This window comes from Lithobates pipiens, unplaced genomic scaffold (assembly GCF_037356315.1).
Source record: "Lithobates pipiens isolate NorthernLeopardFrog02 unplaced genomic scaffold, aLitPip1_a1.2 Scaffold_16, whole genome shotgun sequence".
Taxonomy (NCBI): domain Eukaryota; kingdom Metazoa; phylum Chordata; class Amphibia; order Anura; family Ranidae; genus Lithobates; species Lithobates pipiens.
In genome coordinates, this window is record NW_027507748.1 from 123,298,991 (window position 1) to 123,322,754 (window position 23,764).

Sequence of the window (23,764 nt, forward strand, 5' to 3'; positions counted from 1 at the left end):
ATTTTCCATGATCAACTACACTGCAGAGTGCATAAGCATCATGGTAAATGTAGTTCCAAAACATCTGAGGTGCCAACATTTGCCATCACTGCCCTAGACCAGAATGAGCAGTTAACCCATGCAGTGCAGGCTGAGACAAAGAGGACTAAATTTTAAAAAGTACACTGCGCTATTGAACAGATTAAGAAAAGCTGCAAACATTATAATCAAACTGAGTGGATAATGGGAATATCAAGTACAGCGCTAATCCATATGTATTAAGTGCAGCGCTGCACTTAATATTCCCACTAGACCAAAATGAAGTTGAGCAGCATGGTGAAAAAAATGTCTGTCTGGAGTTTTGCTTCAACCACTGAATATGTAGCCAAATACTGTGTGGTTGGTCATAGTAAGTTGCTATGCTTAATTACTGAGCTTTCTTGAAATATAAACGCAACTCAGATATGGTTCGGGAGTATTATACTATCAATAAGCCTGGAAAGTACCACCTGGAAGTAGCATACCTCTCCAAGCTTTTGTATGTTCTTCAGGATCCCTAAAATTGGGGCCCATCTAGGCCTCACTGTCAGCTTGTCACTGTGAAGGAGAGCTTCAATGCTATAGTGTGAAAGGAGTTACAAAATGGTCTCTTGTTAGCTTTGTGGCTCCTTTTGAATAAATCCAAAGGGGATGTATTCAGCAGAATAAATTTTTTCTTACTTTAAAGCTATAAAAAAAAAAATTTTTTTTTTTTAAATAAGTCCTGAGATTGGTATGAAAATTTACATGTGAGTTTTACCGTATGTCAGACTTAAGTATGTTGAGTATATATACTTTTCAGCATGTTAATTTGGTCATATTTTTTGGTTTCCTCTTAAGCTTCACAAGCCTTAACATGGTTTGTTTTTTGTTATTTTTTGGCAGGGGATACTACACAGAAGATGAGATCTGCTCAGCATCCTACTCCAGCAGAATTGGATGCATATGCTAAGACAGTTGCCAATAATCCCCTTACAATAAAAATCTTCCCAAACAGCGTCAAGGTTCCTCAGAGAAAGCATATACGCCGCACCGTTAACGGACTGGATACATCAGGGCAGCGGTATAGTCCGTATCCATCACAAGTCAGCACAAAGACTGGACTTCTTGCAATTGTCAAGTCCCCTGCTAAAAGTGTTTTGAAGGGCTTTGACGGCAATCGCGCCCGCCTCTTGCCAGACTCTATGATGAATCCTCCCTCTGCTCCATATGTTGCACCTAGCACTTTAAATCACCCTCAGGGGCTTACCCGCCCCCAGCAAGCCCTACAGCATGCTCAGACTCTGCAACATGCCCAGAGCATGCAACAGCAGACTTTGTCACACTCTCAGAGCATGCCACCTGGACTGCAGCACCCCCATAGCCTGCCACACCCTCAGACGTTGCAGCACCCCCAAGGCATGCCACAGGGGCTGCAGCATTCTCAGGGTCTGCAAAATACGCAGAGCATCCCACAGCCGCAGGCCCTTCAGCATCCACAAAGTGTGCAACATGCACAGAGCATACCACAGCCGCAGGCACTGCATCATGCGCAGGGAATTCCACAGACAATGCCACGTCAGCAGAGCATGTCACAGACTCTGCAGCACCAACAAAACCTCCCTCAGGTCCTGCAGCACTCTCAGAATATGTCTCAAGCGCTGCAGCATTCACAGGGAATTCAGCATCCACAGAACATGGGGTCACAACATGTCCAAAGCATGCCCCAGCAGTCAACTTTACAGCATGCCCCTGGTGTGACTCACCAGACTCTGCCACACCCTGCTAACAACATTCTGCAGCCTGGTTTACATGGAACTCGAAAGATGCCTGATGCAGATGCTCCTCCGAATGTGACAGTGTCTACCTCAACCATCCCACTTTCTATGGCTGCAACCCTGCAGCAAAATAGACCGCCAGACCTTGGAAGCATTGTGCACCAGATCAACCAGTTCTGTCAGGCTAGGGCCGGTATAGGCACTACCTCTGTTTGTGAGGGACAGATTGCCAACCCCAGCCCTATTAGTCGTAACCTGCTCATCAATGCAAGCACCAGGGTCTCTACTCACAGCATCCCTATGCCTTCCTGTGTTGGATCAGCTGTAGACCATGCTGCCGCTGCTGCTATTTCCTCTGCTGCCTCTGGGAATGTCCCCATGATGAACATGAGCAGAGTTCCCTCTTCATACCCTGGTGACCTGAAACCTATGTCATGGAACCAGCATCAGCTGGCACATCTGCAGCAAATGTGTGGAGAATCTGCAGTTCCTGGAAAACACACTCAGAGAGAGATTTCTGCGCAGGGCTTTCCCAGCAAGCAGAACTACCCTCAAGAACTGTGCATGAGCCAGTCTTTTGGCCTGAAACCCCCCATTGATAAACCTACCCCTTCCCCTCCTGTGAATGGCTTGCCGGGTCCTTTGCCATATACTAATGGACATTATTTTCAGCCTCTATGGAATAACATTCTGCCTACTCCAAACAGCGACAGTTCTGGATCACAGGACCTCACCATGCCTTTCCATGGAGCACAGGCAGCTGGTGCACCCTTGGATTGTGCTGGTGGTACTCACTATAGAGCGGTTGGGGGCGGATCTTCCAATCCGAATAACGTGATGCAGACCATGGATTACCTTTCTGGAACGGACTTTCAGCAGTCCTGCTTTAGAGATCAGGGCATGCCCCCCCTTGGCAAGGTTCAAAGAACCCAAATGAGTAGAGCTCCTGAGCCAGCTGATAGTCGAAGTATTCATGTTCAGCATCCAGGGTATAGGTAGGCTACAGTCACACTGCAAATGAGAGGGTTTAGTCTTAAGTGATTAGCAAGGCTCTTGTATCCTCTTCAATTGCCAAACTTGTTGTGATCATTATATGCAATGCAAGCCACTTGGTGCTGCAATTCATTAGGTTTAGTGTACTTTTGTTTTGTTTTTTTTCTATCCCTTACAATACTTTTGTCAGTGGTTGTGGAGACTGTGTTGCCTTCTCTTTTTTTTTTTATCTTCCTGACACTGAGGGGCTTCTATATGCTGCTTTGTTTTTATCTTGGGAACACTAAGCCCTAATGCGTGTTATGCCTTGTTCTCTCTCCCCCCCCCCCCCCCCCCCAGCTCCCCTTAACTCTTGCTTCAGGCAATACAGGTTGAAAAGGTCAATCTCCTCCTCTTTAGCACTGTCAGGGAATTAGATACGCGGGATCCACAGATCCTAATATTGATGTACCTCTGTTCTGCAATCTACTGGTATCTTTGTGCCATTGAGGAAAAGTAACCTGTCTCATTGTATCCCATATTTGACTACTGTGCAGCCAAGAAATGCAATAGAAATGCACACAAATTAAAGAAACCATTAAAATTCCATTGTTTTTAGCCAGAAAGAGTGCATTTCAACAGTGTTGTGTATTAGTCACTTTTAAGCTAAGAGCCCAAAGGTCCTTCTGGTTTACAATGATTTCCAGCCCCTGCCTGGTAGATTTTACTCCGTGCACATTAGACACAGTGCACAATATCTTTTTGTGCCGGGTTTCCATGTTGGCTTCTCACTGGAATCCATGGCCACTTGTGTCCTGCCATAGATAAGTAATAGATGTAGGTGAAAAATGTGCTCTCTGGCTTAGGGTTAGCTTCTATGAACACTTTGTTCCAATACCTATTTGATTGCATTTATGTTCTTCAAGGGTTCAACAGAACTTTGTGCTGCTGCTTGGATGGTTATTTGAACTCTTTAGGGAACAAGGCGTGTACCCCAGGTTGGAAAAAGGACACAACCTTCATGTTTAGTAAATTCTGTAGCATCAGCCAAGTTCTTTTCTTCCTGTGTTTGATATGAGCACAGGTATAGTCTAGTCTAAGTTTTTTGTATTAAGGACCCAGATAAGAAGTAGCAATGTCTTTTTCTCCCCTACTAACTTTTTCCCTTTTTGGTGCTGCTTGCGTGCACTAAAGCAGTTTGGTACATAAATCTGGCCACCGATGGTTTGAATGTCGGCAAGTTCAGCAGGAACCAGCTTAGATTTGAACCATGTATGGGCATGTTGTACGTACCCAAGTTGATCGATCACCTTGGGTACAACCAACCTGCCGGATTTTACATGTAATTATTGCTAGCGGCTGTTGGAGCCGCTGGCAATTATCTGTGTCCTTGTGGCTGGGACAGCCTCCTTTGCCGGGAGAACACAATGGCTCTGCAGGAGGGGTTCCCCTGTTAACACTTTGGATAGGGGAATGAAGCAACCCCCCCCCCCCCCTTCCTGCAACCTGTGGTTGCAGAAACTAAAACTGCTCAGTCTATGGCTGGCCTTAGTTTTATTCATTTTTGTTTGTCACCTAGCTGCTATAGTGCCTTAAATTGACTTGCAACAAAACATAAGACAGCTTGGCTTTTAAAATTTAAAGGCACAGGCATGCTAAATGATAGCTTTTAACACTTATTATATTGTAAATAAAGGCAACCTAACTCAAATTAAGAGTGTATCTAGTGTATAATATAGAGACCTGCAGGTTACGTTTGTCCATCATGCACTGGAAATATCTCGCTTTCTCCTCTAGATCCTCCCTTTATTTTAACCTTGCGGAGAATACAGCTTGTCACCTTTTAGGGTGTATATTTGCTCTAAAGACGGGATGATGTTATGGTACACTAATGCTATAGTAAAAAAAAGTTCCATAGAGGAAATAATTTTTTGTAGTCCTAAAAGAGCTCACTGGGAGCTGATAGAATCACTGTCTGGGTCATAATTTGTAGAGAATGGTTGGGTGTGCAAGCACAACTGACCATCATCCTTAAAGTGTTACTCAACCCAGTAATATGAAAATAGTTCACCCCCCCACGGTGCCCACAGCTTATAAATCTTATTAAATTACTGCCACTATATTCCTTTTTGGATGATTTTATACCACGGTTACATGATAAACTGCAGTTTCACCAGTGCTCAGCGTTCAGGTAGGAGGAGATTTCCACTGCATCCTGTATATACGGCCACATGTGTGGGGTCAATATGTCACCTGGCTAGCTCTGAGAACAAGTAAATGTTCTCTCCATCGTAAGACACAACTGAGCATGTGCAGGATTGCTACCCTTCCTGTGTTAGCTGGCCTTCCCCAGATACAGTGCAGGTGGGGGAGGATCTGTGCATACAGGATATAACAGCATTTTTACACAGTGCAGAGGATTAACCCCTTAAGTTCCACAGTAGGTATAACAAGCATGCTATGCTGCATATACAGACTGATTTTACTGTTGTGGGTTTAGTAACACTTTAAGCCCAGGGTGGATGACATACATGTGAAAACTTGAATTTCCAACTTAGCTGGAGGGCTAGATTAGGCAGGTTTCCTAAGTTGTCTGATTGGATAATTCCCCTGAGACATGTTGGACAGCTGTCTTATTGGGCACACAGGCATCAAAGTCTTCAAGTACATGTCACTTTAAAGGGTAACTCAACTTTCGTGGGCGGGGAGGGGATGCAAATAAAGAAAATAGCGCATATAATTGTGACACTAATCATATTGTAATTAAATGTTATTGAAAATAACCTTTCCTTTTCAATCTGCAGACACTGTAATTTTCTGAGAATGCATTACAATATGGCTACATGGAGTTGTTCTGTACTGACCACTCCCCAGAAACATAATTCCCTGCTTGTATGGTTGGCTCACTGATTTTCACAGAAGTCTGCCTAAAGATATGTCACATTTCAGGCATCCCTTGCAACAAAAATGTCTTTGAGAGATACTTTCAATAGGAATGTGTGTAAAGAGATGCAGACTCAGCAGATTTCCTCATTAGTGCTCTTCAGTTCCACGCCTGACATTTAATTATGAAACCACTCTATACAGAGGCACAGACGAACACACACATGGATTACTTCAGAATAACAAAAGGTAGGAATCTGCAACAAAGGTTCTTGTAGTCCTTGCAATGTACATAGATCGCCCAGAGGGGAATTTTGTTGAGAAAAAAAGAAAGTGGAGTTACGCTTTAAGAAATGAGATGACTTCATTGATGAGGTTGGTTGCAAGAGAAATGCAGGCCTGACAAGTTTAGTTTACAAATGCCTTCATTTCTTCTGCTTAGATCAGAGGAACATTTAACAGCACACAGTATATTAATGTAAGTTTGAATGTGTTGCTGCCACTATTAACCATAAAGCTAAAAGCAATATGTCACTTCACATCCACCCACACCTCACCAATCATTCCTTTATAGTCCTGTTTATCAAAACCACTAAACCAATGAAGAACATTGCCTGTTTATTTCCAAGATTTACCTGATCAAGTGAGATTGTGTATATGTCCAGTCGAATTTTGAGATCATTTCTACACTTATTGGGGGTTAAAAACACTAGTGTATGTGTAATATAAATTATATATATATATATATATATATATATATATATATATATATATATATATATATATATATATATATATATATATATATATATATATATATATATATATATATATATATATATATATATATATATATATATATATATATATAGATATAATATAATATAATTTTCTGTAAACCTGACTTTTTCCAAATATTCACTGGAGGTGAATCAGTCTGTTTAAACCAAATGTAGCAGGAATATTTGTAGTGTAATATTTGATGAATGTCAATTCACTGCTTTATAAATATACCCCTATCTAGTGACAGGAGGCTTAAAAACTGTTTTAGTCTGTAAGAGCTCTTCTAAAGCTTTATTATTACGGTCTGTGACTTCCTGCTCAGTGACCGTTCCCTCACTTGTCTTGCTGTCACAGGATGAAAAATTTGTTGGTCTTCCAGGCTGAAAGTTTTTTAGTTCCTCTTTTAAAAAAAATAAATAAAAAAAAACTGGGACGGTTTGTCTGTTAAAAACTCTCCCAACATCACCAGAAGGAACGTTCTCCCTAGTCTACAAATGCATGTGCAGTGCACTCTGTACTTCACCCAACCCCCCCCCCCCCCCCCGAACCCCGCCCCACCCCAGTATTTTTTTTTCTTTTCTTTTTTTTTAAATGAACTAAAGCTAACCATACACTGACAGTCCATGGATAAAGCTGGCTGTCAAAATACCTGTACAGGGACTACATCCACTTGGATGCAGCCACTTTTCAGAAGACCATTTTCTACCCAGCTCCTTTCATTTTTTCAATCTAGGGATGCCGGGCAGGAGATGGCTGACAGAGCCAGCTACTTAGCGAATTTAATCCAGTTTATCAGGAGCAAGCCCAAATGTGTACAGTGCTGCCAGCTTAAAGAGGAAGTAAACCCTGATGGGTTTACTTCCTCTTTTTTTCCCTACAAAGGTAAAGCATAATGGACTACTATGCATCGCATAGTAGCTCATTATGTGTCACTTACCTGACACAGGAGCCAGCGAAGTCGCCGCTGATCCCTGTAGTCCGCCGCATCCATGTTGCTTGTGGCGTCTCGCAGCTCCGACGAATCACAGCGGCGCAACCGCGATGACGTCACTCCCGCGCATGCGCACGGGAGTCGCGCCTCGCAGCTCCGCCACTGTCATACGGCGAAGCCGCGATGACGTCACTCCCGCGCATGCGCACGGGAGTCGACAAATTTGGCAAATCCATTCTTGGATTTGCCGCATTTAGTGCGCATGCGCGCCGCTGTCTACGGCGCATGCGCCGTAGACAGCGGTGCCCATTTTCGGGCAAATATCTCCTAAACCATATAGGTTTAGGAGATATTGCTTGGACCTACAGGTAAGCCTTAATCTAGGCTTACCTATAGGTCCAAGTTGTTTGGAAGGGTTTACTTCCTCTTTAAAGTGATTTGTAAAGTTTTGTGTTATTAAAACAAAAAAGTGTTATACTTGCCTCCTGTGTGCAGTTGGTTTTGCACAGAGCAGCGTGGATCATCTTCCTCCTTGGGTTGTTCTTCGCTGCTTCTGCCCCTCCCTCCTGTTGAGTGCCTCCACCACAAGGAGCCTGCTATGGGAGCACCTGAGCCAAGACACAGCTGTGTCCATTCAGACATGGAGCCCCACCTCTACCCTGATTGGCTAACTGACTTTAACAGCTGCGGGAGCCATTGGTGCAGCTGCTGTCTCAGCCAATCAGGAGGGGAGTCCTGGATGGCTAAGACACTTGTGGACATTGCTGGACAGAGATGAGGCTCAGGTAAGAGGGGGTGCTGCAGAGGCTGCTACACAGGTTTTCTCTATCTTTATGCTTAGAATGCATGAAGATAAACTTTCTGCCTTTACACTTTAACCTTTTAAATGGCATGACGATGAGAATGTAATAGGTTGTAGGCAATAAAAAAAAAAAAATTCCCTAGACTTTCTGCCATTAAAATGTATTGACTGTAAGAGTCATTAGTTGTTTTTAAGCACTTAGTTGTTTTTTTTTGTAGTAAAATTACTTTGGGTGGTAGGATGAAAACTTTCAAATTGAACCTTTTTAAAGTGTTGCGTTCTCTGCATGCTTTTATGATCCCATTTGTGAATTGTTCCATATGTTTCGATATTGCTAAAGCCTGGTACACTCTCCAAGGCTGTATTCACACATGATTGGGGGCGGAATCGCTGATTCTGCCCTGCAATTTTAAATGGCTGCAAAATGCAGGATGTTTTGACAATGCCATTACTTCTAATGCCACCCCAAACGTGCTGCAATCGTGGCAAATCGCAACGCTTACACCCAAAAGAAACTCGTTTGAACGGAAAAAAAACCTTAACTGCTTTGGTCAGAGCCGCTACTCAAACAATCCCTCATTAGTAAAGCGGTCTCCCTCACTAAGATGTTTTCTGAAGGGAGCACCCACAAAATTCCCCGTCTCCACCATAACTATCCGATTAGCGCTCTCGGCCAATGATCAGGAGCCAGTCCACTGCTGGTTTTTCAGCATGCTCGTCCGACAGAAGCCGGATGACCTACATGTGGGCTGAATGTCGGCCAATTTGTATTGAATTGGCCAATGTCTCCCGACATTCAGCCCGTCTGGGGCTTTAGTTTCTAATTGGCCCTTATGTGTACTTTAGTCGAAGCTCTAAATTTATGTTTAAAATAAACCTATACAGAGGGGGGGGGGATCTGCGTTTTGCTGATCTCTCCTGAAAATGCCTGAATTGTAGCTAAAGAACATTGTGGCAGTGACCTAGTTCAGAAGTCATGTATGTTTTGGGTCAATTACTTAGAGTATTGACGTAAAGGTATTTTCAGAAGGTCACAATGGTAGCTTACATATTTCAGTACAATTTTCCCTTCAACCTCTAAACAATTTTTTTTTTTAACTTGCATGCAGATGGTCTAGACTCCCGTGTCTGTGTTTCCTGTGCAGGAAAGAAATTTGCTCGATTTCTCCCCCCCCCCCCCCCCCCCGGTTGTACCCAAGTTGATTGATCAACTTGGGTATGTTCAGCTGTCCTATACATTATTCAAACTGTCCGTGGCTGGGTTTAGGGAGAATGCCAGAGGAGATGCATGTGGGTGGGGCAGCTTTAGGAACTGCTATATGGAGATGTGACCAGCAGGGTCCCTAAAAATATTAGGACAGCAGTGGGTGAATCAACTTACCAGTATCTACCAAAAACTAAAAATCAGTTTTGACGATCTTCAAGCATTTTTCTTTAAGACTTTCTCACATGTTAAATCTGTAGTTGTAGATCAGCTTCTTTCTTCAACCACCATCTGAATTGAGGGCTAGTATGCTTTCCAGTGTTTATTTTCTGCATCCAAAACGCATAGTAGGTTACCTGGTTTTCAATGGCATAGTTCACACCAGTGCTTGCAGTTCCAGAAAGACGTGCTGCATTTTCCCTGCACAGGACAAGCACCATACCCCAGTACAATGAAAAAATCTGGAACGCATTAGGAAATGCATCAGAAACACATCCAGCACATGATTCTGTAGAATATTTTCGTGGTGTGAACTAGCCTTCAGGCTTTTGATACCTGCATACTAGGCACTAGTATATCTGGCCTGGTGTAGTTATCCATGCAAGCTCCTTATGATAGTCCTTATGATAGTCTCCCTCTACTGTTAACATGGGGTTTGTAATAGGTGGGGCCAGTTGTGTTGCTAAATGATTTATCAGATGGCAGTCTAAATGTGTTGTGATTTATTTTATTTTTCACTTTGAATGGGCCCTTAAAGAACATTTGTGCACAAAAACAAACTTGCACTTCATGTACATGTGTTGCAATGCTCTGAAGTTGTGGTGCATTGGTTAACACTGTACATGTTCGTTGGGGTGCTATTTTCATTTGTAGCTGTAGTGCAGGTTTGAACATTCTTTACCATGAATGGAAAGATGTAAATTCATCTTAGAAACCTGTTGCTTGAAACTCAATCTGTGCGTTACTTGCTGATATTTCCAGGTCTTACAGAGCATCCTCCAAATCAGAACAGTTGGGTACACTTGCTGTCCCCTCCCACACCTCACTAGCTGTTAGTGAATCTGCCTGTCAGTGATTCCCCAATGTGGTAGGTGCAGGAGACGAAGCCAGTAGTCGCAGGCACGATTTGCTGTTTGTGTAGAGGAGCTCCCTTATATTCTAAGGCAACTCTACATGTGATTAGGGGGGTTGTTCCAGTGTTTGCTGTTTTATAGTGTTTGTTATCCATGAGGTTACCACAAAGTGACTATAGCTAATATTGTATCTGGTACCTACACTTTTACAGGAATGACTAGATCAGATAGACTTGGTACACATTCGCTGGAGGAAAAGTAAATTGGCCATTTCAGGATATGGAGAAGGTGATTGCAAAGTCATAGCTTTCCGCTTACCAGCTTTATCTCAAATGCATATCGTGCCTTTAAGGATACTGAAGTGATAAAGAAATTCAGCCAGCAATAAGAATTTTTATTGTTTTGGTTGGGGGGGAAATCTGTCTATGCCAGTTAATGTCCTCCTAACAATGCCATTTTTATTGTTTTTTTGAATTGCAAAACTAACACTTTGGCCCTTTTTTTTGTTTAAATGCAGCTTATGGTATTGAGATTTCAGAAAATAAGGCACACAAGCTCCTTTTTTTTTTTTAATTTTTTTTTTTATATATAATATATTGTTTACATGAAACCTTAATTTTGCTGATCACAAAGGCTCTAGAAGCTTAAGGAGCTTGTGGAATACACTGTGAAGTGCTGACACGGCATGTGCCCCATGGGAACCAAAGGGGTTACATAAAGTATACTAGTGAAAAAACTTGGGGCTTTGTATTTATTTAAATGAAAGGCTGTAATGCTTTGTCGACTGTGAAATGTGTTTTTATACTCCCCCCCCCCCCCCCCCCCTTTTTTTTCTGTATGTTCTTCCAGATTCAATTTCTGAACCTTTATGTAGTCGCTTGCAACTGTTTCGGGGGTATGGGTTCTTCACTCTAAATTTGATTATTTATCATCCTGTTGGCTGTACCTCCTAAAATTCAGTATAGGGGCAACTTTAAAAAAAAACCTCTTGGAGGATGGTACACTTTATTTTTTGATTATAATAAGACTGTTAATTCCATAAATGAGTGTTTACCTACACAATGGAGGAAGCCTTTTTTTCATGAGAAGTCAGCTAATAGGGTTGCTAACAGTAAGGTAATGAGCTACATCCACAAATTGGCTGCTTTGCATTGCTTTGTACTGTGATTATAGAATTTGCATTGTAGCTGACTCCAATGTGTTTAGGAGGCATGTGCAATTGATTTCTGACAAATTTTAGGCTCCATCTTTTTAGTTCCTATATAAAGATTCATTTTTTTTATTTTTATTTTTTCCATCAAAATGGAAACTGGTGCTAGATGTTGCTTTTGCACTGTAGTTCCTCATTAAGGTATTTAATTGCTGCTGGACAGCCATGCAGATTACTTCCTCAAGGCACACTACGCCCTGTGCAAACGAATTCCAGGACCGTTTGGCATTGTGTTTAGTGAAACAGAGTATAATGATCACAACGAAGTTTGAGGTTGAATGTTAAAAAATCGGGGGGTGGGCGGGAATGAAAAATGTAACACTTTCTATGTACACTGGCTAAAAAGTTAATGCTATACTACTGTAATTAAGTGTAATATTTCTGTATGAATGTTGCTCATTAGTGTGGGTTTGAGTAGACTGGTATGAGTGAACCCACACCGTCACTGGCTACGTCCTTCACCGACCTTCTGATAGACAAACAAAAGCCTTAAGTATTTGCCTCTATAGACTTTTTTTTTAATTTCTTCAGTTTGCAGACCTATCATTTTTTCATTTGAATCCTACTGATTCCAGTAGCTGCATGCACATAAATACTAGATCCCAGTCACTCACTGAGTAGAGCTTTGACTCTCCTATAGTCCCAGTTGTGTTCTGACCCAGTACTTTATGCTATGTGAGGGCCAAAATTGCTACCCTAATCCTTTAGAGGGGCTTGTGGTACCAGTTCCTGTCAATGATGTTGAAAGCTCATAAATCTTGTATTCTACAACGGCTGCCTCTGTTTTGTGTAGGGGAGGGAGCCATGTTCACCTGAGCACGGTCTACCACAAAATAGATGCAGCATGTGAAGATGTTGAGTGTATTTTTATAACAACGTGCAAAGAGCATTGCCTTACCGAAGATATTTTGGGGCTTTGTGTTGGGAGCAAACCAATTCCAAACTGGTCACGGTGGGCTTTACTTTGTGATCCCTAGCCTTTCCATCAGCCAATCAGCAAGCCCATCCAAGAATAGAAAATGATCTGCCAACTGTTTTTTTCTTTTTAATTAATATCTTCACAGTTGTGTGGCTTTCTGTGATTTCTCTGCTTTTTGAGAAGTTTACGTTGACCTTGGCACACAGAACCTTTTGCTATTAAATCTCTTGTGGCTTCTCCCAAATGGAAGCAAGGTCTACTTGTTGGCTGACAGGCCCAAGGGTTTTTGCTCTTTATACTGAGTTATCAAAGATGTATGTTCCACCATGTAAAGTCCAAACTCAACATCTTGTTCAAAAATCTTAGATCATTTGGATACAGGTGGTTTGCAATTGAATGTTTTGCATATTTTGCTGCTGCAGGCACACAGCTAGCAACATTAAATTGCAACCAAGTGTCTAATTTCTAGACATCTTAATAAATCTGGACCAAAATAAAGGATTGAGGTGTTGTCAACACTACTAAATGGTGATGCTGCTCTGTTCTGTGTCCAAGCGCTGCATTGGTAGAGGGGAGTTGATTTGGTCTATTTATTTCTACATTGTGTTTCTGAAGGTATGTTCTGCTACTCCATGTCTGACTTTAAAATAAACTTGGTTTGTCTACTCCTAATATGCCCCAAACCCCCACACAACGTGAAATTGCACCCATTGTCACTTTGTGAATGGAAAATGCCAGTCTATTAATTTCTTTTGTAAGCATGTAGAGAACACAAAGCTATAACGAAAATAGGACAAATAAACTGAAGTTCTGAAGTGACGCTCCTAGATGGGTAGAATTCTTAAATTTGTTAATAGTAGTTAGGGGGGGTAGAATAATTTTTTTTTTTTTTTTTTTTGCTTTATTTTTCTTTAAAAACAATGTAGATCTTACAATTCCCCATTTAATTTCAATTCTTTTTTTCTTTTTTTTTTTCCCCCAAGAATATCTGTTTTTATATTATCCATTTTCCAAATCTCTGCTTTCCCATGAGCAAGTACTTTGCTTTATTTCCTATCTGTGTTAGTCTATTGAAAGGTATTTTGACTTACTATTTCCATGCCAGAGTGCTTCTGCTGGTTGCCCTCTTGGCTAAGGCCAGTGTCAGAGTATCCATAGCACAGTGAGGAACATTGAACGTAAAACTTGTGTGCTGGCTGGTGTTGCCTTATTTAAACAATACCCACAAGTAATGTAAACTTGCCTATGTTCTGCCAAATGACAGCAAAATAATGAAGTTCTAATTTATTTGAAATTTGTGTTCTTAGTAATTGCTGTTTCCAGTGCGGAAAAGCATTAAGTGAGATGGAAGCTGCCGCATCATGCAATATTTCCCATACATGTTCTCTCCGAAAAGCCCCAGTTTCCTACTGCTTTCATTCCATCCCTTGCCTGGGCCCTTACTTTTACAGTGATATCCTGCTATGTTGGACCCTGTAAACTGTATTTTACCATCCAGATACAATCCACCTCCTCTAATAAAACATTGGAATCCTTGTTTTTCAGTCTTATTGGCTTAATTTTCGAGGTAAATTTGTTTTTTGTTTTTTATTGTTTTTAACTGGAGCTTGTTTCACTTGTGCAATGACATGTTTCTCTGCCATTCGAAGGACTTTAGCAAAGGCTCTAGCAAGTTGGAAATATGTGAGCTGTCGTTTTGGAAGAGGTCAACGGCTGCCATCTTTGACTTTGCTCGAGTGCCCTTTGAGAGCCTGACTCGCAAAAAAAAAAAATGCAGCTAGGTTGAGTGCTGGATCTGCACATGTATTACAAGTCCTTGCACTAAGTAGCATAGTTAGAATGAAGTGTTGGCAGCTCTCATTTTTCTAATGTGACATGGTTTGGTCCAAAGCTGAATGCCAGGCAAACAGATGAAATACATGAGAGGGGGTAATTTACCTGCCAAAAGGTTTATTCCTCCTATACATCTACTTCCAAGATTTACACAGTTCTGCCACACTACATGGCTGTCTGGCAGAGCAGAGGACTCTGCCGATGTCCAGCTACACCTGCAGATATACTTCTTGTGACTGAACAGTGAAAGGTGAAACACCTTATGTACTGATCTGTCACTCTTCTCTCTCTCTCTCTCTCCTCCAGGACAACTGCTTTCCATTGTGCTTCTTCACTTCTGTTTACTTTACAGGGACTGCATTAAGCCAACAGGAGGTCAAATTCAGGAACTTTAAACCTCATCCATAAAAAAAATGCTCTATTTGGGTGTCTTTATCTGCTTGGAGGTCAGCTTTAAAGGGTTTGTGTTCACCTTTACAGACTTTTGTGACAAACCTCCCTATGAATTGTCTTCATTGCAGCTCTGTTTTTTACTTTTTCAGCTTCCCATTTTGTTGCTTTCTCTGTGGCCTGACATCTGTAGGACAGAAAGGGAAGGGCAATCACATGAGCACCTGAAGAAGTTTTGAAAAAACTGAGCACTGCATGTTAATGTATTGAGGACACTTTAGCTCACCCTTTTAACAAAAAAACTGCTTATGCAGGTAAGGTTTGCCTGTAGGTTAAAAACTGCTGCATTGGCTAAAGTTTTAAATGCCCTTGCAATAGGTGTGGGCCATTAATGCCCCTCAAGTCTGGCTGAAAAACTCCCAGAAATGGCATCATCCTGACCTGTGGGTGTATTTTTATTTTTTTTTTCCCAACCGGCGCCCCTTACCAGAGTAGGCAGTTTTTTGTTTTTCCCAAGAATGATGGAACTGCCATCAAGCTACAAAATCTGCCAGATGGTTCATGAACAACTGTCGGCTCAGCCCCTAATTTGGTCTTAGCAGAATTGAAGTACATGCAGACACTCTTGTAGCATCTGTCAAAAGGATTTAGTGTGTGTGTGTGTGTATGTATGTATGTGTGTGTGTATATATATAATTTTTTTTTTTTTTGCGAAAATTGACTTTATAGGCGCACATATGATACAAATTGATTTTAACTCTATCCAATTAAAACCGTTTTAACCATAACACAAACACATTAATGCTTGAGCCCCAAGGACTCAAGTAACACCTTCACTTGTTATATTCTAATCCAATAAATTGAAATTAGAAATAAACGGTAGCAGCATCCTAAAGGAATAAAGTGCATGGAGTAGTAGAGTCACAGTATGAGGTTGCAGGACCATATATCGCTCTACATGTTGCACGCACAATTGTGCTTCTTCAGGAGCTTAATGATCTAAACATATAAAAAAAAAAAAAAAAAAAAAAAAAAGATTAAATATAACAATATCCAATACATAAAACAAAACAATAACTGCATTGAAATGGTAATTATACTGGGATCCAAGGAAAGAAAGGGGAAGGGGAGAGGAATGGAGGAGGGGGAAGAAGAGGGAATCTCATACTGGGAATTTACTACTCCATGCACTTTATTCCTTTTGGATGCTGCTACCGGTTATTTCTAATTTAAATTCATTGGATTCGAATTAGGGCCGAAACAACTAATCGATTATGAAATTAATTGATTACTATTTTCATAACCGATTAATCGGCCAGTAACATAATGGGGTTAAAAAAAACTAAATTTAGCCATTTATAGTACAAAGAGCAAATTTGTACTGTAAAGTCCTATAGTAAAAAATGAACCCCTTACAGTAGTGATTATTTGTTCTTTTTGTACTAATTTTAGTTTTTTTAACCCCATTATGTTACTAAACAGGCCTGGGCCTGGATCACACCTCTGTTTTTTGGTGCATTTTGCAGAACTACACACTACAGTTCTTTCACATGGTTTCCTATGGGACACGTTCACATCCATAATTTTTTTTTTCAGCTGCTGCGTATTTGGAAAAGACGAGGACTTTTTTTAATTTATTTTTTTAAAGCAAAACTGCCATTTTGTTTTTTTGGGTCAATATACTTCAATGGAGAAGCTGCAGAAAAGTATGTAATAATGCGTTTTTGCGGCAATTTGTGTTTTTTAATTTGCCCAACAACAAATTGGCCAAAAAAAAATGTAAAAATGTAAATTGCAGCAAGATTACCTTTTTGTTTTTTAAAGGTTATTAACCGATTTTTCGATGAATCGAAACAATAATTGGCCAACTAGTTTATTATGAAAATAATCGTTAGTTGCAGCCCTAATTCGAATATAAGGTTACTTGAGTCCTTGGAATCATGCACTAATGTGTTTTTTTTTTTTTTTTTTTTTTTTTGTTTAAAATGATTTTAACTCTATCCAATTAAAACTTCTATTTGTATCTTATATGTGTGTGCCTATAAAGTCAATTTTTGCAAATATTTCTATGTTTAGCTTTTTCTCACTATCTTGTAGCAGCTTATTAGAGGGAATTGGCAGTAATCAAGCTGGCCGCCTTAACCTTTCCCATTAGAAACCCTGGCTGGTGGTGTCTGTGGGTACTTAAGATGAGGTTAACAGCTAGATTATAGCAATGCATGTCATGCACTTATTTTATATATCTATATTTTTTTGGCCCAATGAGGGACTTTCTGACAAGTAAATCTATGCTGGACATGTATAGCATTTATCATTTCCACTTGGACCTTGCATTTCGTAAGTTTCAGCTCGGGGTGGGGGGGTTGGGGACACAGCCAAGACACCTGGCCTTATGATTGAAACAATGGAGGTTTATGGGATGCTGTAACCGCTACAAACACCTGTGTTGGAGACTTTGCTCAGGTAATGTGTAAAATTCCTTGATTATAGCCAAATGTTAAGTGTTGTCCATCAGTGAAAGTGACTGATCCACTGCTAAATGCAACCCATTTTGATTATATCTTGATGTTTACTAAAACTTTACATGTGCACTTGTCCCAGCAGCCATTGGAGACATGTCAGTACAAAATGCTTACATTTGCTGAAGATGAATCCTGTTTCCAGAAATACTTTTACAGTCTCACTGTGAAAATTCTGGTCTCAGGGATGCGTTGATCTATGCAGAGCAGATCTTCCATTCCCTGTCATCTCCCTCTTGTTGTGGCCATGAGGAGATTGACACAAACACATGGCAAGGCTATAGTGCTGGAAGCCGGATTCAGCTATGGTAAGACAAACCTATTGTGTGGCTCCCCCCCATACGGAAGAGATGATTACAAATGTTTTGTATTGAAAAATGCAGTTATACTTAAATTTTGGTTTGATCAACTTTCCGTGTTAACATTATTGTATGTATAACTGTTCCAAAACACACCCCATAAACGTCTGGTTCTAATGGTTTTATGGGACTTGGTATAATCTGTTTTCCACCCACAGGCCAGTTTTTAAAAGGTCATGGATGCAACTGCATTCTGTCATCTCATAAAAAGGTATATGACCATAATATTACTCCTTAGCTTTTACTCTGGCTGTTAAATTACATGCATAATCTACACTACTGGTAAAAGGAAACGCCCAATGTATTTTTGAGTGCGTCTTGTGATATATTGTATTATTTGACATAATATAATTTTTTTTAAAATCTGAAGCTCATCCTAATCATAGAGGGCAAAGGAGCTGATTCTTGGACCATGGGTTGTATGCCATTATCTTCAGATAATTGGACACTGGCAAAAGCTTTGCTGGGGCCGCCCCAGTGTATCTATTTTTTTTTGTTTAATTGATAAAACCTGGAGAAAAAACTCTTCCATTTAACAAAAACATACATCAAATAGCATTGCTGAGGACATATTATCTAGATATACAGCCGATCGGTTTTGCTTCTCCTTCAACCTTATTTTATGTGAAATTACAGTCCATGTAAAAAGACAAATTTCTGCATGTATATAACTGTCTACCATTTTGTGTGTTTATTTAGTAAACGTGTCTTTGATTTTCTGTTCCCCTACTCCGTTCCCATTCCTAAAAAGGACAATCGGTCGGTGTAGGGCTATCCCATCCTCCCCCCATTGTTCCCAGTGTTCTGTTAGCTATCTAATAAAATGAAATATTTTTTCAAATTGATCCACTTTTTGAGTCTGTGACCATCCCATCCTTTACTTATCTTGTGTAAGCAGTCACCATTCTCATAAGAGGGGGGCGGTGTCTATGTCCTGCCACCAAGTACTCTATTCTGGACCAGTTGGAAGGGGGCTAAATGGGTACCTCCAACCAGGGATCCCATATATTTTAAAATTGTGTTGGGCTACCTCTGTGTTGGTATGTCAACTTCTCCCTCAGCAGGGTGTCGTTTATATGCATTAACCCATTCCGTGTGTGTTGGTGGTGTTACCGAAAGCTATTTCCTAGCTTGAGAATGTCTGTCTATGTAGGTGTGTGGCATATATAATTCCTCGTATAACCATCCCAGCAAACACAGCTTGGGGTCAGTTGCAAATATAAGATTCCATATTTTGTTAATAGAATTCAGACCAATACCTCTGCAGTTTAGGGCACTTCCAGAGCATGTGAATCTATCCCTTATCTATCCTGCAATGAGGACAAAATGGATCATCTCTTCTATGCCATCTGTGTAATTTATATGGGGTACGGTAAGTTCGGTGTATAATGAACAATTGTACGTTTTTGGGAAGAGGAAAGTGACACTATGGGTACGTTCTCCTTTATAACGGACCATTCTTCATCTGTTATGCAACCTGTATCTCTCCCCCCCCCCCCCCCCCCCCCAGCTTGTCCTGCATTTCAATGTCATACCCTTGGATACCTGTGATGTTAGAGAGTCGTAGAGAATATCTGTCCTTTCCCACATGATGATGTTGCTAGTCATGTGAGTACCGAGGGTCTAGTTAATTCCCATGTGGACAGTGTAGCCTGTGCTGAAATGGCATGTCTAAGTTGTAGGTATTGGTGTCAGGGCTGGCTTAGCCCTTCCTCCTCTGGGCTGGCCGCTCAGCTGTCGGCTAATTGCCAGCTCTCTTCTCTTTCCACAGTTACCAGCTGTTCCCGATGATGCTCGTCTGACCTTCCTATTTAAAGCCTTCCAGCTCACTTTTTCCTTTGCCTTCGTGTTGGTCAAATCACAAGGAACCATCTCCTGATTTTTGTTTCAAGACTGGCTTGCTGATATCCCTCCTGGCTTCTTATCCTGCTTGCAGTTGCTCTCCTTGGATCCCTGGCTTCTGGCCTGGCTGATTACCCGATCTGGTTAGTGAACTTTGGACTGGCTGACTACCCGATCTGGCTACTGGACTCTGGCTATGCTTGACTACGCTTTTTTCTATTTACTTTTTTATTTTTATTAATAAACAAGTGTGATTTGATTGTACTTCTGTCTCAGTTTGTTTCATGGTTTCTGACAGTACGCGAAGGCCGTGAATTCAGAAGATACAGTCCAATCCACTTGTTGGTAATATTTTTTCCAGATTGGAGGAGCAAGATCACTGCATGGATCAGTTTGCCTTGGCGTTACAAACTCTCCTGAATCGCACGCCTCACCTGGAATCCCCCACGGTGGCTGCTCCGGTACAACCTGAGTCGCAGGCTGTCACTGCTGCTGCGCCAGTCTCTGTGCAGGCACCCGCCTCGAGTATTACCTCTATAAGAGGTATGTCTGGTTCTGCTCTGCTTCCCCAGCGATTTGGGGGCGATCCAGTTTAATGCAGAGGGTTTCTCAATCAGGTTGAGATATACTTCGATATGCTGCCCTAGGCGTTTCCCATGGACAGAAGCAAAGTAGGTTTCATGATATCTTTGCTTTCTGAGAGAGCTTTGGCCTGGGCTACCCCTCTATGGGAGACGCAAAAACCCGTTGTCTTAACTTGCCCTCAGTTTGTGGCCTCCTTTTAAAAGGGTTTTTGACGTTCCCGCATGCTCCGCTTCTGCTGCCAAGTGCCTCATGTCCATCAGAGTGCGAGAACTGTTGCCAACTACGCCATTGAATTTCGTACTCTGGCAGCAGAGGTTGCTTGGAACAATGAGGCCCTCATGGCTGCTTTTTCTCATGGTCTCTCGGATTCCATCAAGGATGAGATAGCAGCCCGAGATATACCCCCTGAGCTGGAGAGCTTTATCTCAATTATCATCCTCATTGACTCCAGACTCAGACTTTCTCTTAAGGAGCGCTTGCGGAAGCCTCCTGTACGTTTGCCTCCAAGCTTTGTAGTCCCTCCCATGCCTTCTGGTACAAAGTTGGTCAGTGAAGATGAACCCATGCACCTGGGCTTCACGTGTCTCCCTGCGGATAAGAGACTTTAGGAGGAGAGATTGTGCCTTTATTGTGGCCAGGCAGGTCACTTTTTGAAGTCTTGTCCTACCCGTCCAGGGGAATGCCCAAACCTTGAGGTCCTGTCATGGACAGACCTTAGATGGCGTTGTTTCATCCCCAGTTACCTAGAAGAATAAGCCCCTGGTTTTGGTCACCCTTTCTTGGGCTGAGTCCTCCATCGAGATACAGCCTCTAATCGACTCTGGGGCTTCATTCCTGTTCATTGATGCTGCATTTGTTTCGCAGCACTCGATTCCGCTGCAGCTGCGTGACACTTCACTTGTCATTGAAGCTCTTGACGGGAGACCTTTACAGCCTGCCCATGTGACTCATGAGAAGGTTCCGTTGTCCATGGCCGTAGGGGCTCTTCACCATAAGATAATCCAATTCCAAGTTATTTCCTCACCCAGATTTCCGCTGGTTATTGGTTCTCCTTGGTTACAGGGACACAATCCCTCTTTTGATTGGCTCCATGCTGAAGTTCTCTCCTGGTCACCATAATGCAGTGAGACATGCTTCCTGAAGGCATCCAAGGTCCTGTGCCCCGCTTCACTCCCCTCCCTGCCAGAGGAGTACTGTGATTTTGGCGATGTCTTTGATAAAAGTCAAGCCGGTAGTTTGCCTCCACACCGGCCTTATGATTGCGCAATTGACCTTCAACCTGGTGCCATACCTCCTCATGGCCTGTTTTACCCTTTGTCGGTCTTGGAGGATAAGGCCATGGAGGAGTATGTTGCTGATGCACTTTCTCGTTGTTTCATCCGCAAGTCCTCGTCTGCTGCTGGTGCTGGTTTCTTCTTTGTGAAAAAGAGCGGTGAACTGAGACCTTGTATAGATTATAGGGGTCTCAATCGTGTCATGATTAAGAATGCCTACCCGATTCCATTGATTACTGAGTTATTTGACCGCCTTAAGGGAGAAACGGTTTTCACAAGGCTTGACCTGAGAGGGGCATACAATCCCGTGCGCATTAAGGAGGTTGACAAGTGGAAATCTGAATTTTTAATACCAGAACAGGCCATTATGAATACTTGGTAATGCCTTTTGGCCTTTGTAACGTCCCAGCAGTTTTTCAGGAATTTAACGATGTCCTCCGATTTGTTGCAATTGTGTGTGGTAGTTTATCTCGATGATATCCTCATATTTTCCCTGGAGAGCCACCACACATGTCTGTCGTGTACTTCAGAAACTTAGAGAGAACAATCTGTTGTAAACTGGAGAAGTGCGAGTTCCATCCTGAACACGTTACATTCCTGGGCTATGTAATTTCCACTGCTGGTTTTTCGATGGACCCAGAGAAACTGTCGGCTGTCCTACAGTGGACTCGACCTGTGGGTTTACGTCCTCTGCAGTGTTTCCTGGGCTTTGCCAACTACTATCGAAAGTTTATTCGTAACTTCTCGTCTCTGGTCAAGTCTCTGACTGATATGACCAGAAAGGACGGTAACCCACAGAGTTGGTGTCCGGAGTCCATTAAGGCCTTTGAGACTCTCAAGGCTGCCTTTGTTTCTGCTCCTGTGTTGGCACATCCTGATCCTACGTTGCCTTTTATCCTAGAAGTTGATGCTTCTGAGACTGGAGTTGGCGCCCTTCTGTCTCAACGTCCTAACTGAGAGCGCTATACATCCATGTGGCTACTTTTCCAAGAAATTGTCACCTGCTGAGTGCAATTATGAGATTGGTGACAGAGAGCTGTTAGCGATCATTTTAGCCCTGAAAGAATGGAGACATCTCCTTGAAGGTACCACTGTGCCCGTTCTTATTCTTACTGACCATAAGAATCTTACATTCTTGTCTGAGGCTACGCGACTCTCTCCCAGAAGGGCGCGATGGGCTCTTTTCTTGTTGAGCTTTAATTGCATTGTCTCATTCTTACCCGGTACTAAGAATGTAAGGGCTGATTCCTTGTGACGACAATTTTCCTCCACTTCCAAGTCTGAGTCTGTTCCGGTTCTTACGATTCCTCCTGATCATATCTTGGCTACGGTTCGCACCAGTCTTAATTCTCCTTTTGGGTGACAATTCTTGCTGCTCAGGTCTATGCTCCTCCTGATGAACCTTGTGACCGCTGCTTTGTCCCAGAGAGTCTCCGTACTGCAGTGCTCCAGACTTGCTATTCTCCCAAGGCAGCTGGCCATCCTGGGAAGAATCAACTCATTTAGGCCATCTCCCAACAATTCTGGTGGCCTAGTCTACGGGCTGATGTTACTGCCTTCGTAGCTGCCTGTCCCATGTGTGCTCGGAGTAAGACTCCACGACACCTTGCAGTGGGCCTCCTACAACCTATACCCAATGGAGAGAGGCCCTGGACTCGCCTTTCTTTGGATTTCATTGTGGAATTGCCCAACTCCCAAGGCAACACTGTTATCCTTATGATGGTTGACCGGTTCTCAAACATGTGTCCTTGTATTCCACTTAAGTTGCCCACCTCTAAGGAACTGGCATCCATTTTTGCCCAGGAGATCTTTCGCTTACATGGGCTACCCAAGGTGATTGTCTTAGACAGGGGCAGTCAGTTTGTCTCCCGGTTCTGGCAAGCCTTTTGTGCATAGTTGGGAATCCAGCTTGTGTTCTCTTCTGCGTATCACCCGCAGTCTAATGGGGCCAGAGAACGAGCCAATCAGTCCCTGGAGCAATTCTTACGTTGCTATATTTCTGACCATCATAACTGATCTGACCTATTACCTTGGGCAGAGTTTGCTCACAACAGTGCCTTGAATTCTGCCTCTCGCTTTCTCCATTTCGAATTATGGTTTCCAACCTTCCATGTTGCCTGACTCGTTTGTTCCACAGAGTATTCCTGCGTTAGAGGGTATCTCCGTGCTCTTCGTTCCACTTGGGTACAAGTCCAGGAGGCTTTGCGTCATGCTAATGATAGGTACAGACTCCATGCTGACCGCAGATGCCTTCCTACCAGGTTGGAGACAGGGTCTGGCTGTCCTCTCGCAACCTCCGGCTTCGTGTTCCCTCACTGAAGTTTGCACCTCGGTTTATTGGGCCTTTCCGTATCCTTCGCAGGATTAACCCAGTAGCTTACGTGTTGGACCTTCCTCCTAGTATGCACAT

General features: G+C 42.3%; 1 protein-coding gene across 6 annotated transcripts in view; it reads left to right on the top strand.

Annotated features, from left to right (window-relative positions):
* FAM222B (family with sequence similarity 222 member B) overlaps positions 1 to 23,764 on the top strand; it is a 297,231-nt gene that overhangs the window by 197,913 nt on the left and 75,554 nt on the right. For 5 of the 6 annotated variants that reach the window (XM_077480403.1, XM_077480401.1, XM_077480402.1 and 2 more), the window contains one exon: positions 904 to 4,458. In XM_077480403.1, coding sequence (XP_077336529.1) covers positions 921 to 2,774 — 1,854 coding nt within the window. In that variant the 5' untranslated portion in view covers positions 904 to 920 and the 3' untranslated portion in view covers positions 2,775 to 4,458. Of the gene's footprint in view, positions 1 to 903; positions 4,459 to 23,764 lie in introns of those variants that run through there. The other variant, XM_077480400.1, reaches the window with a different exon arrangement.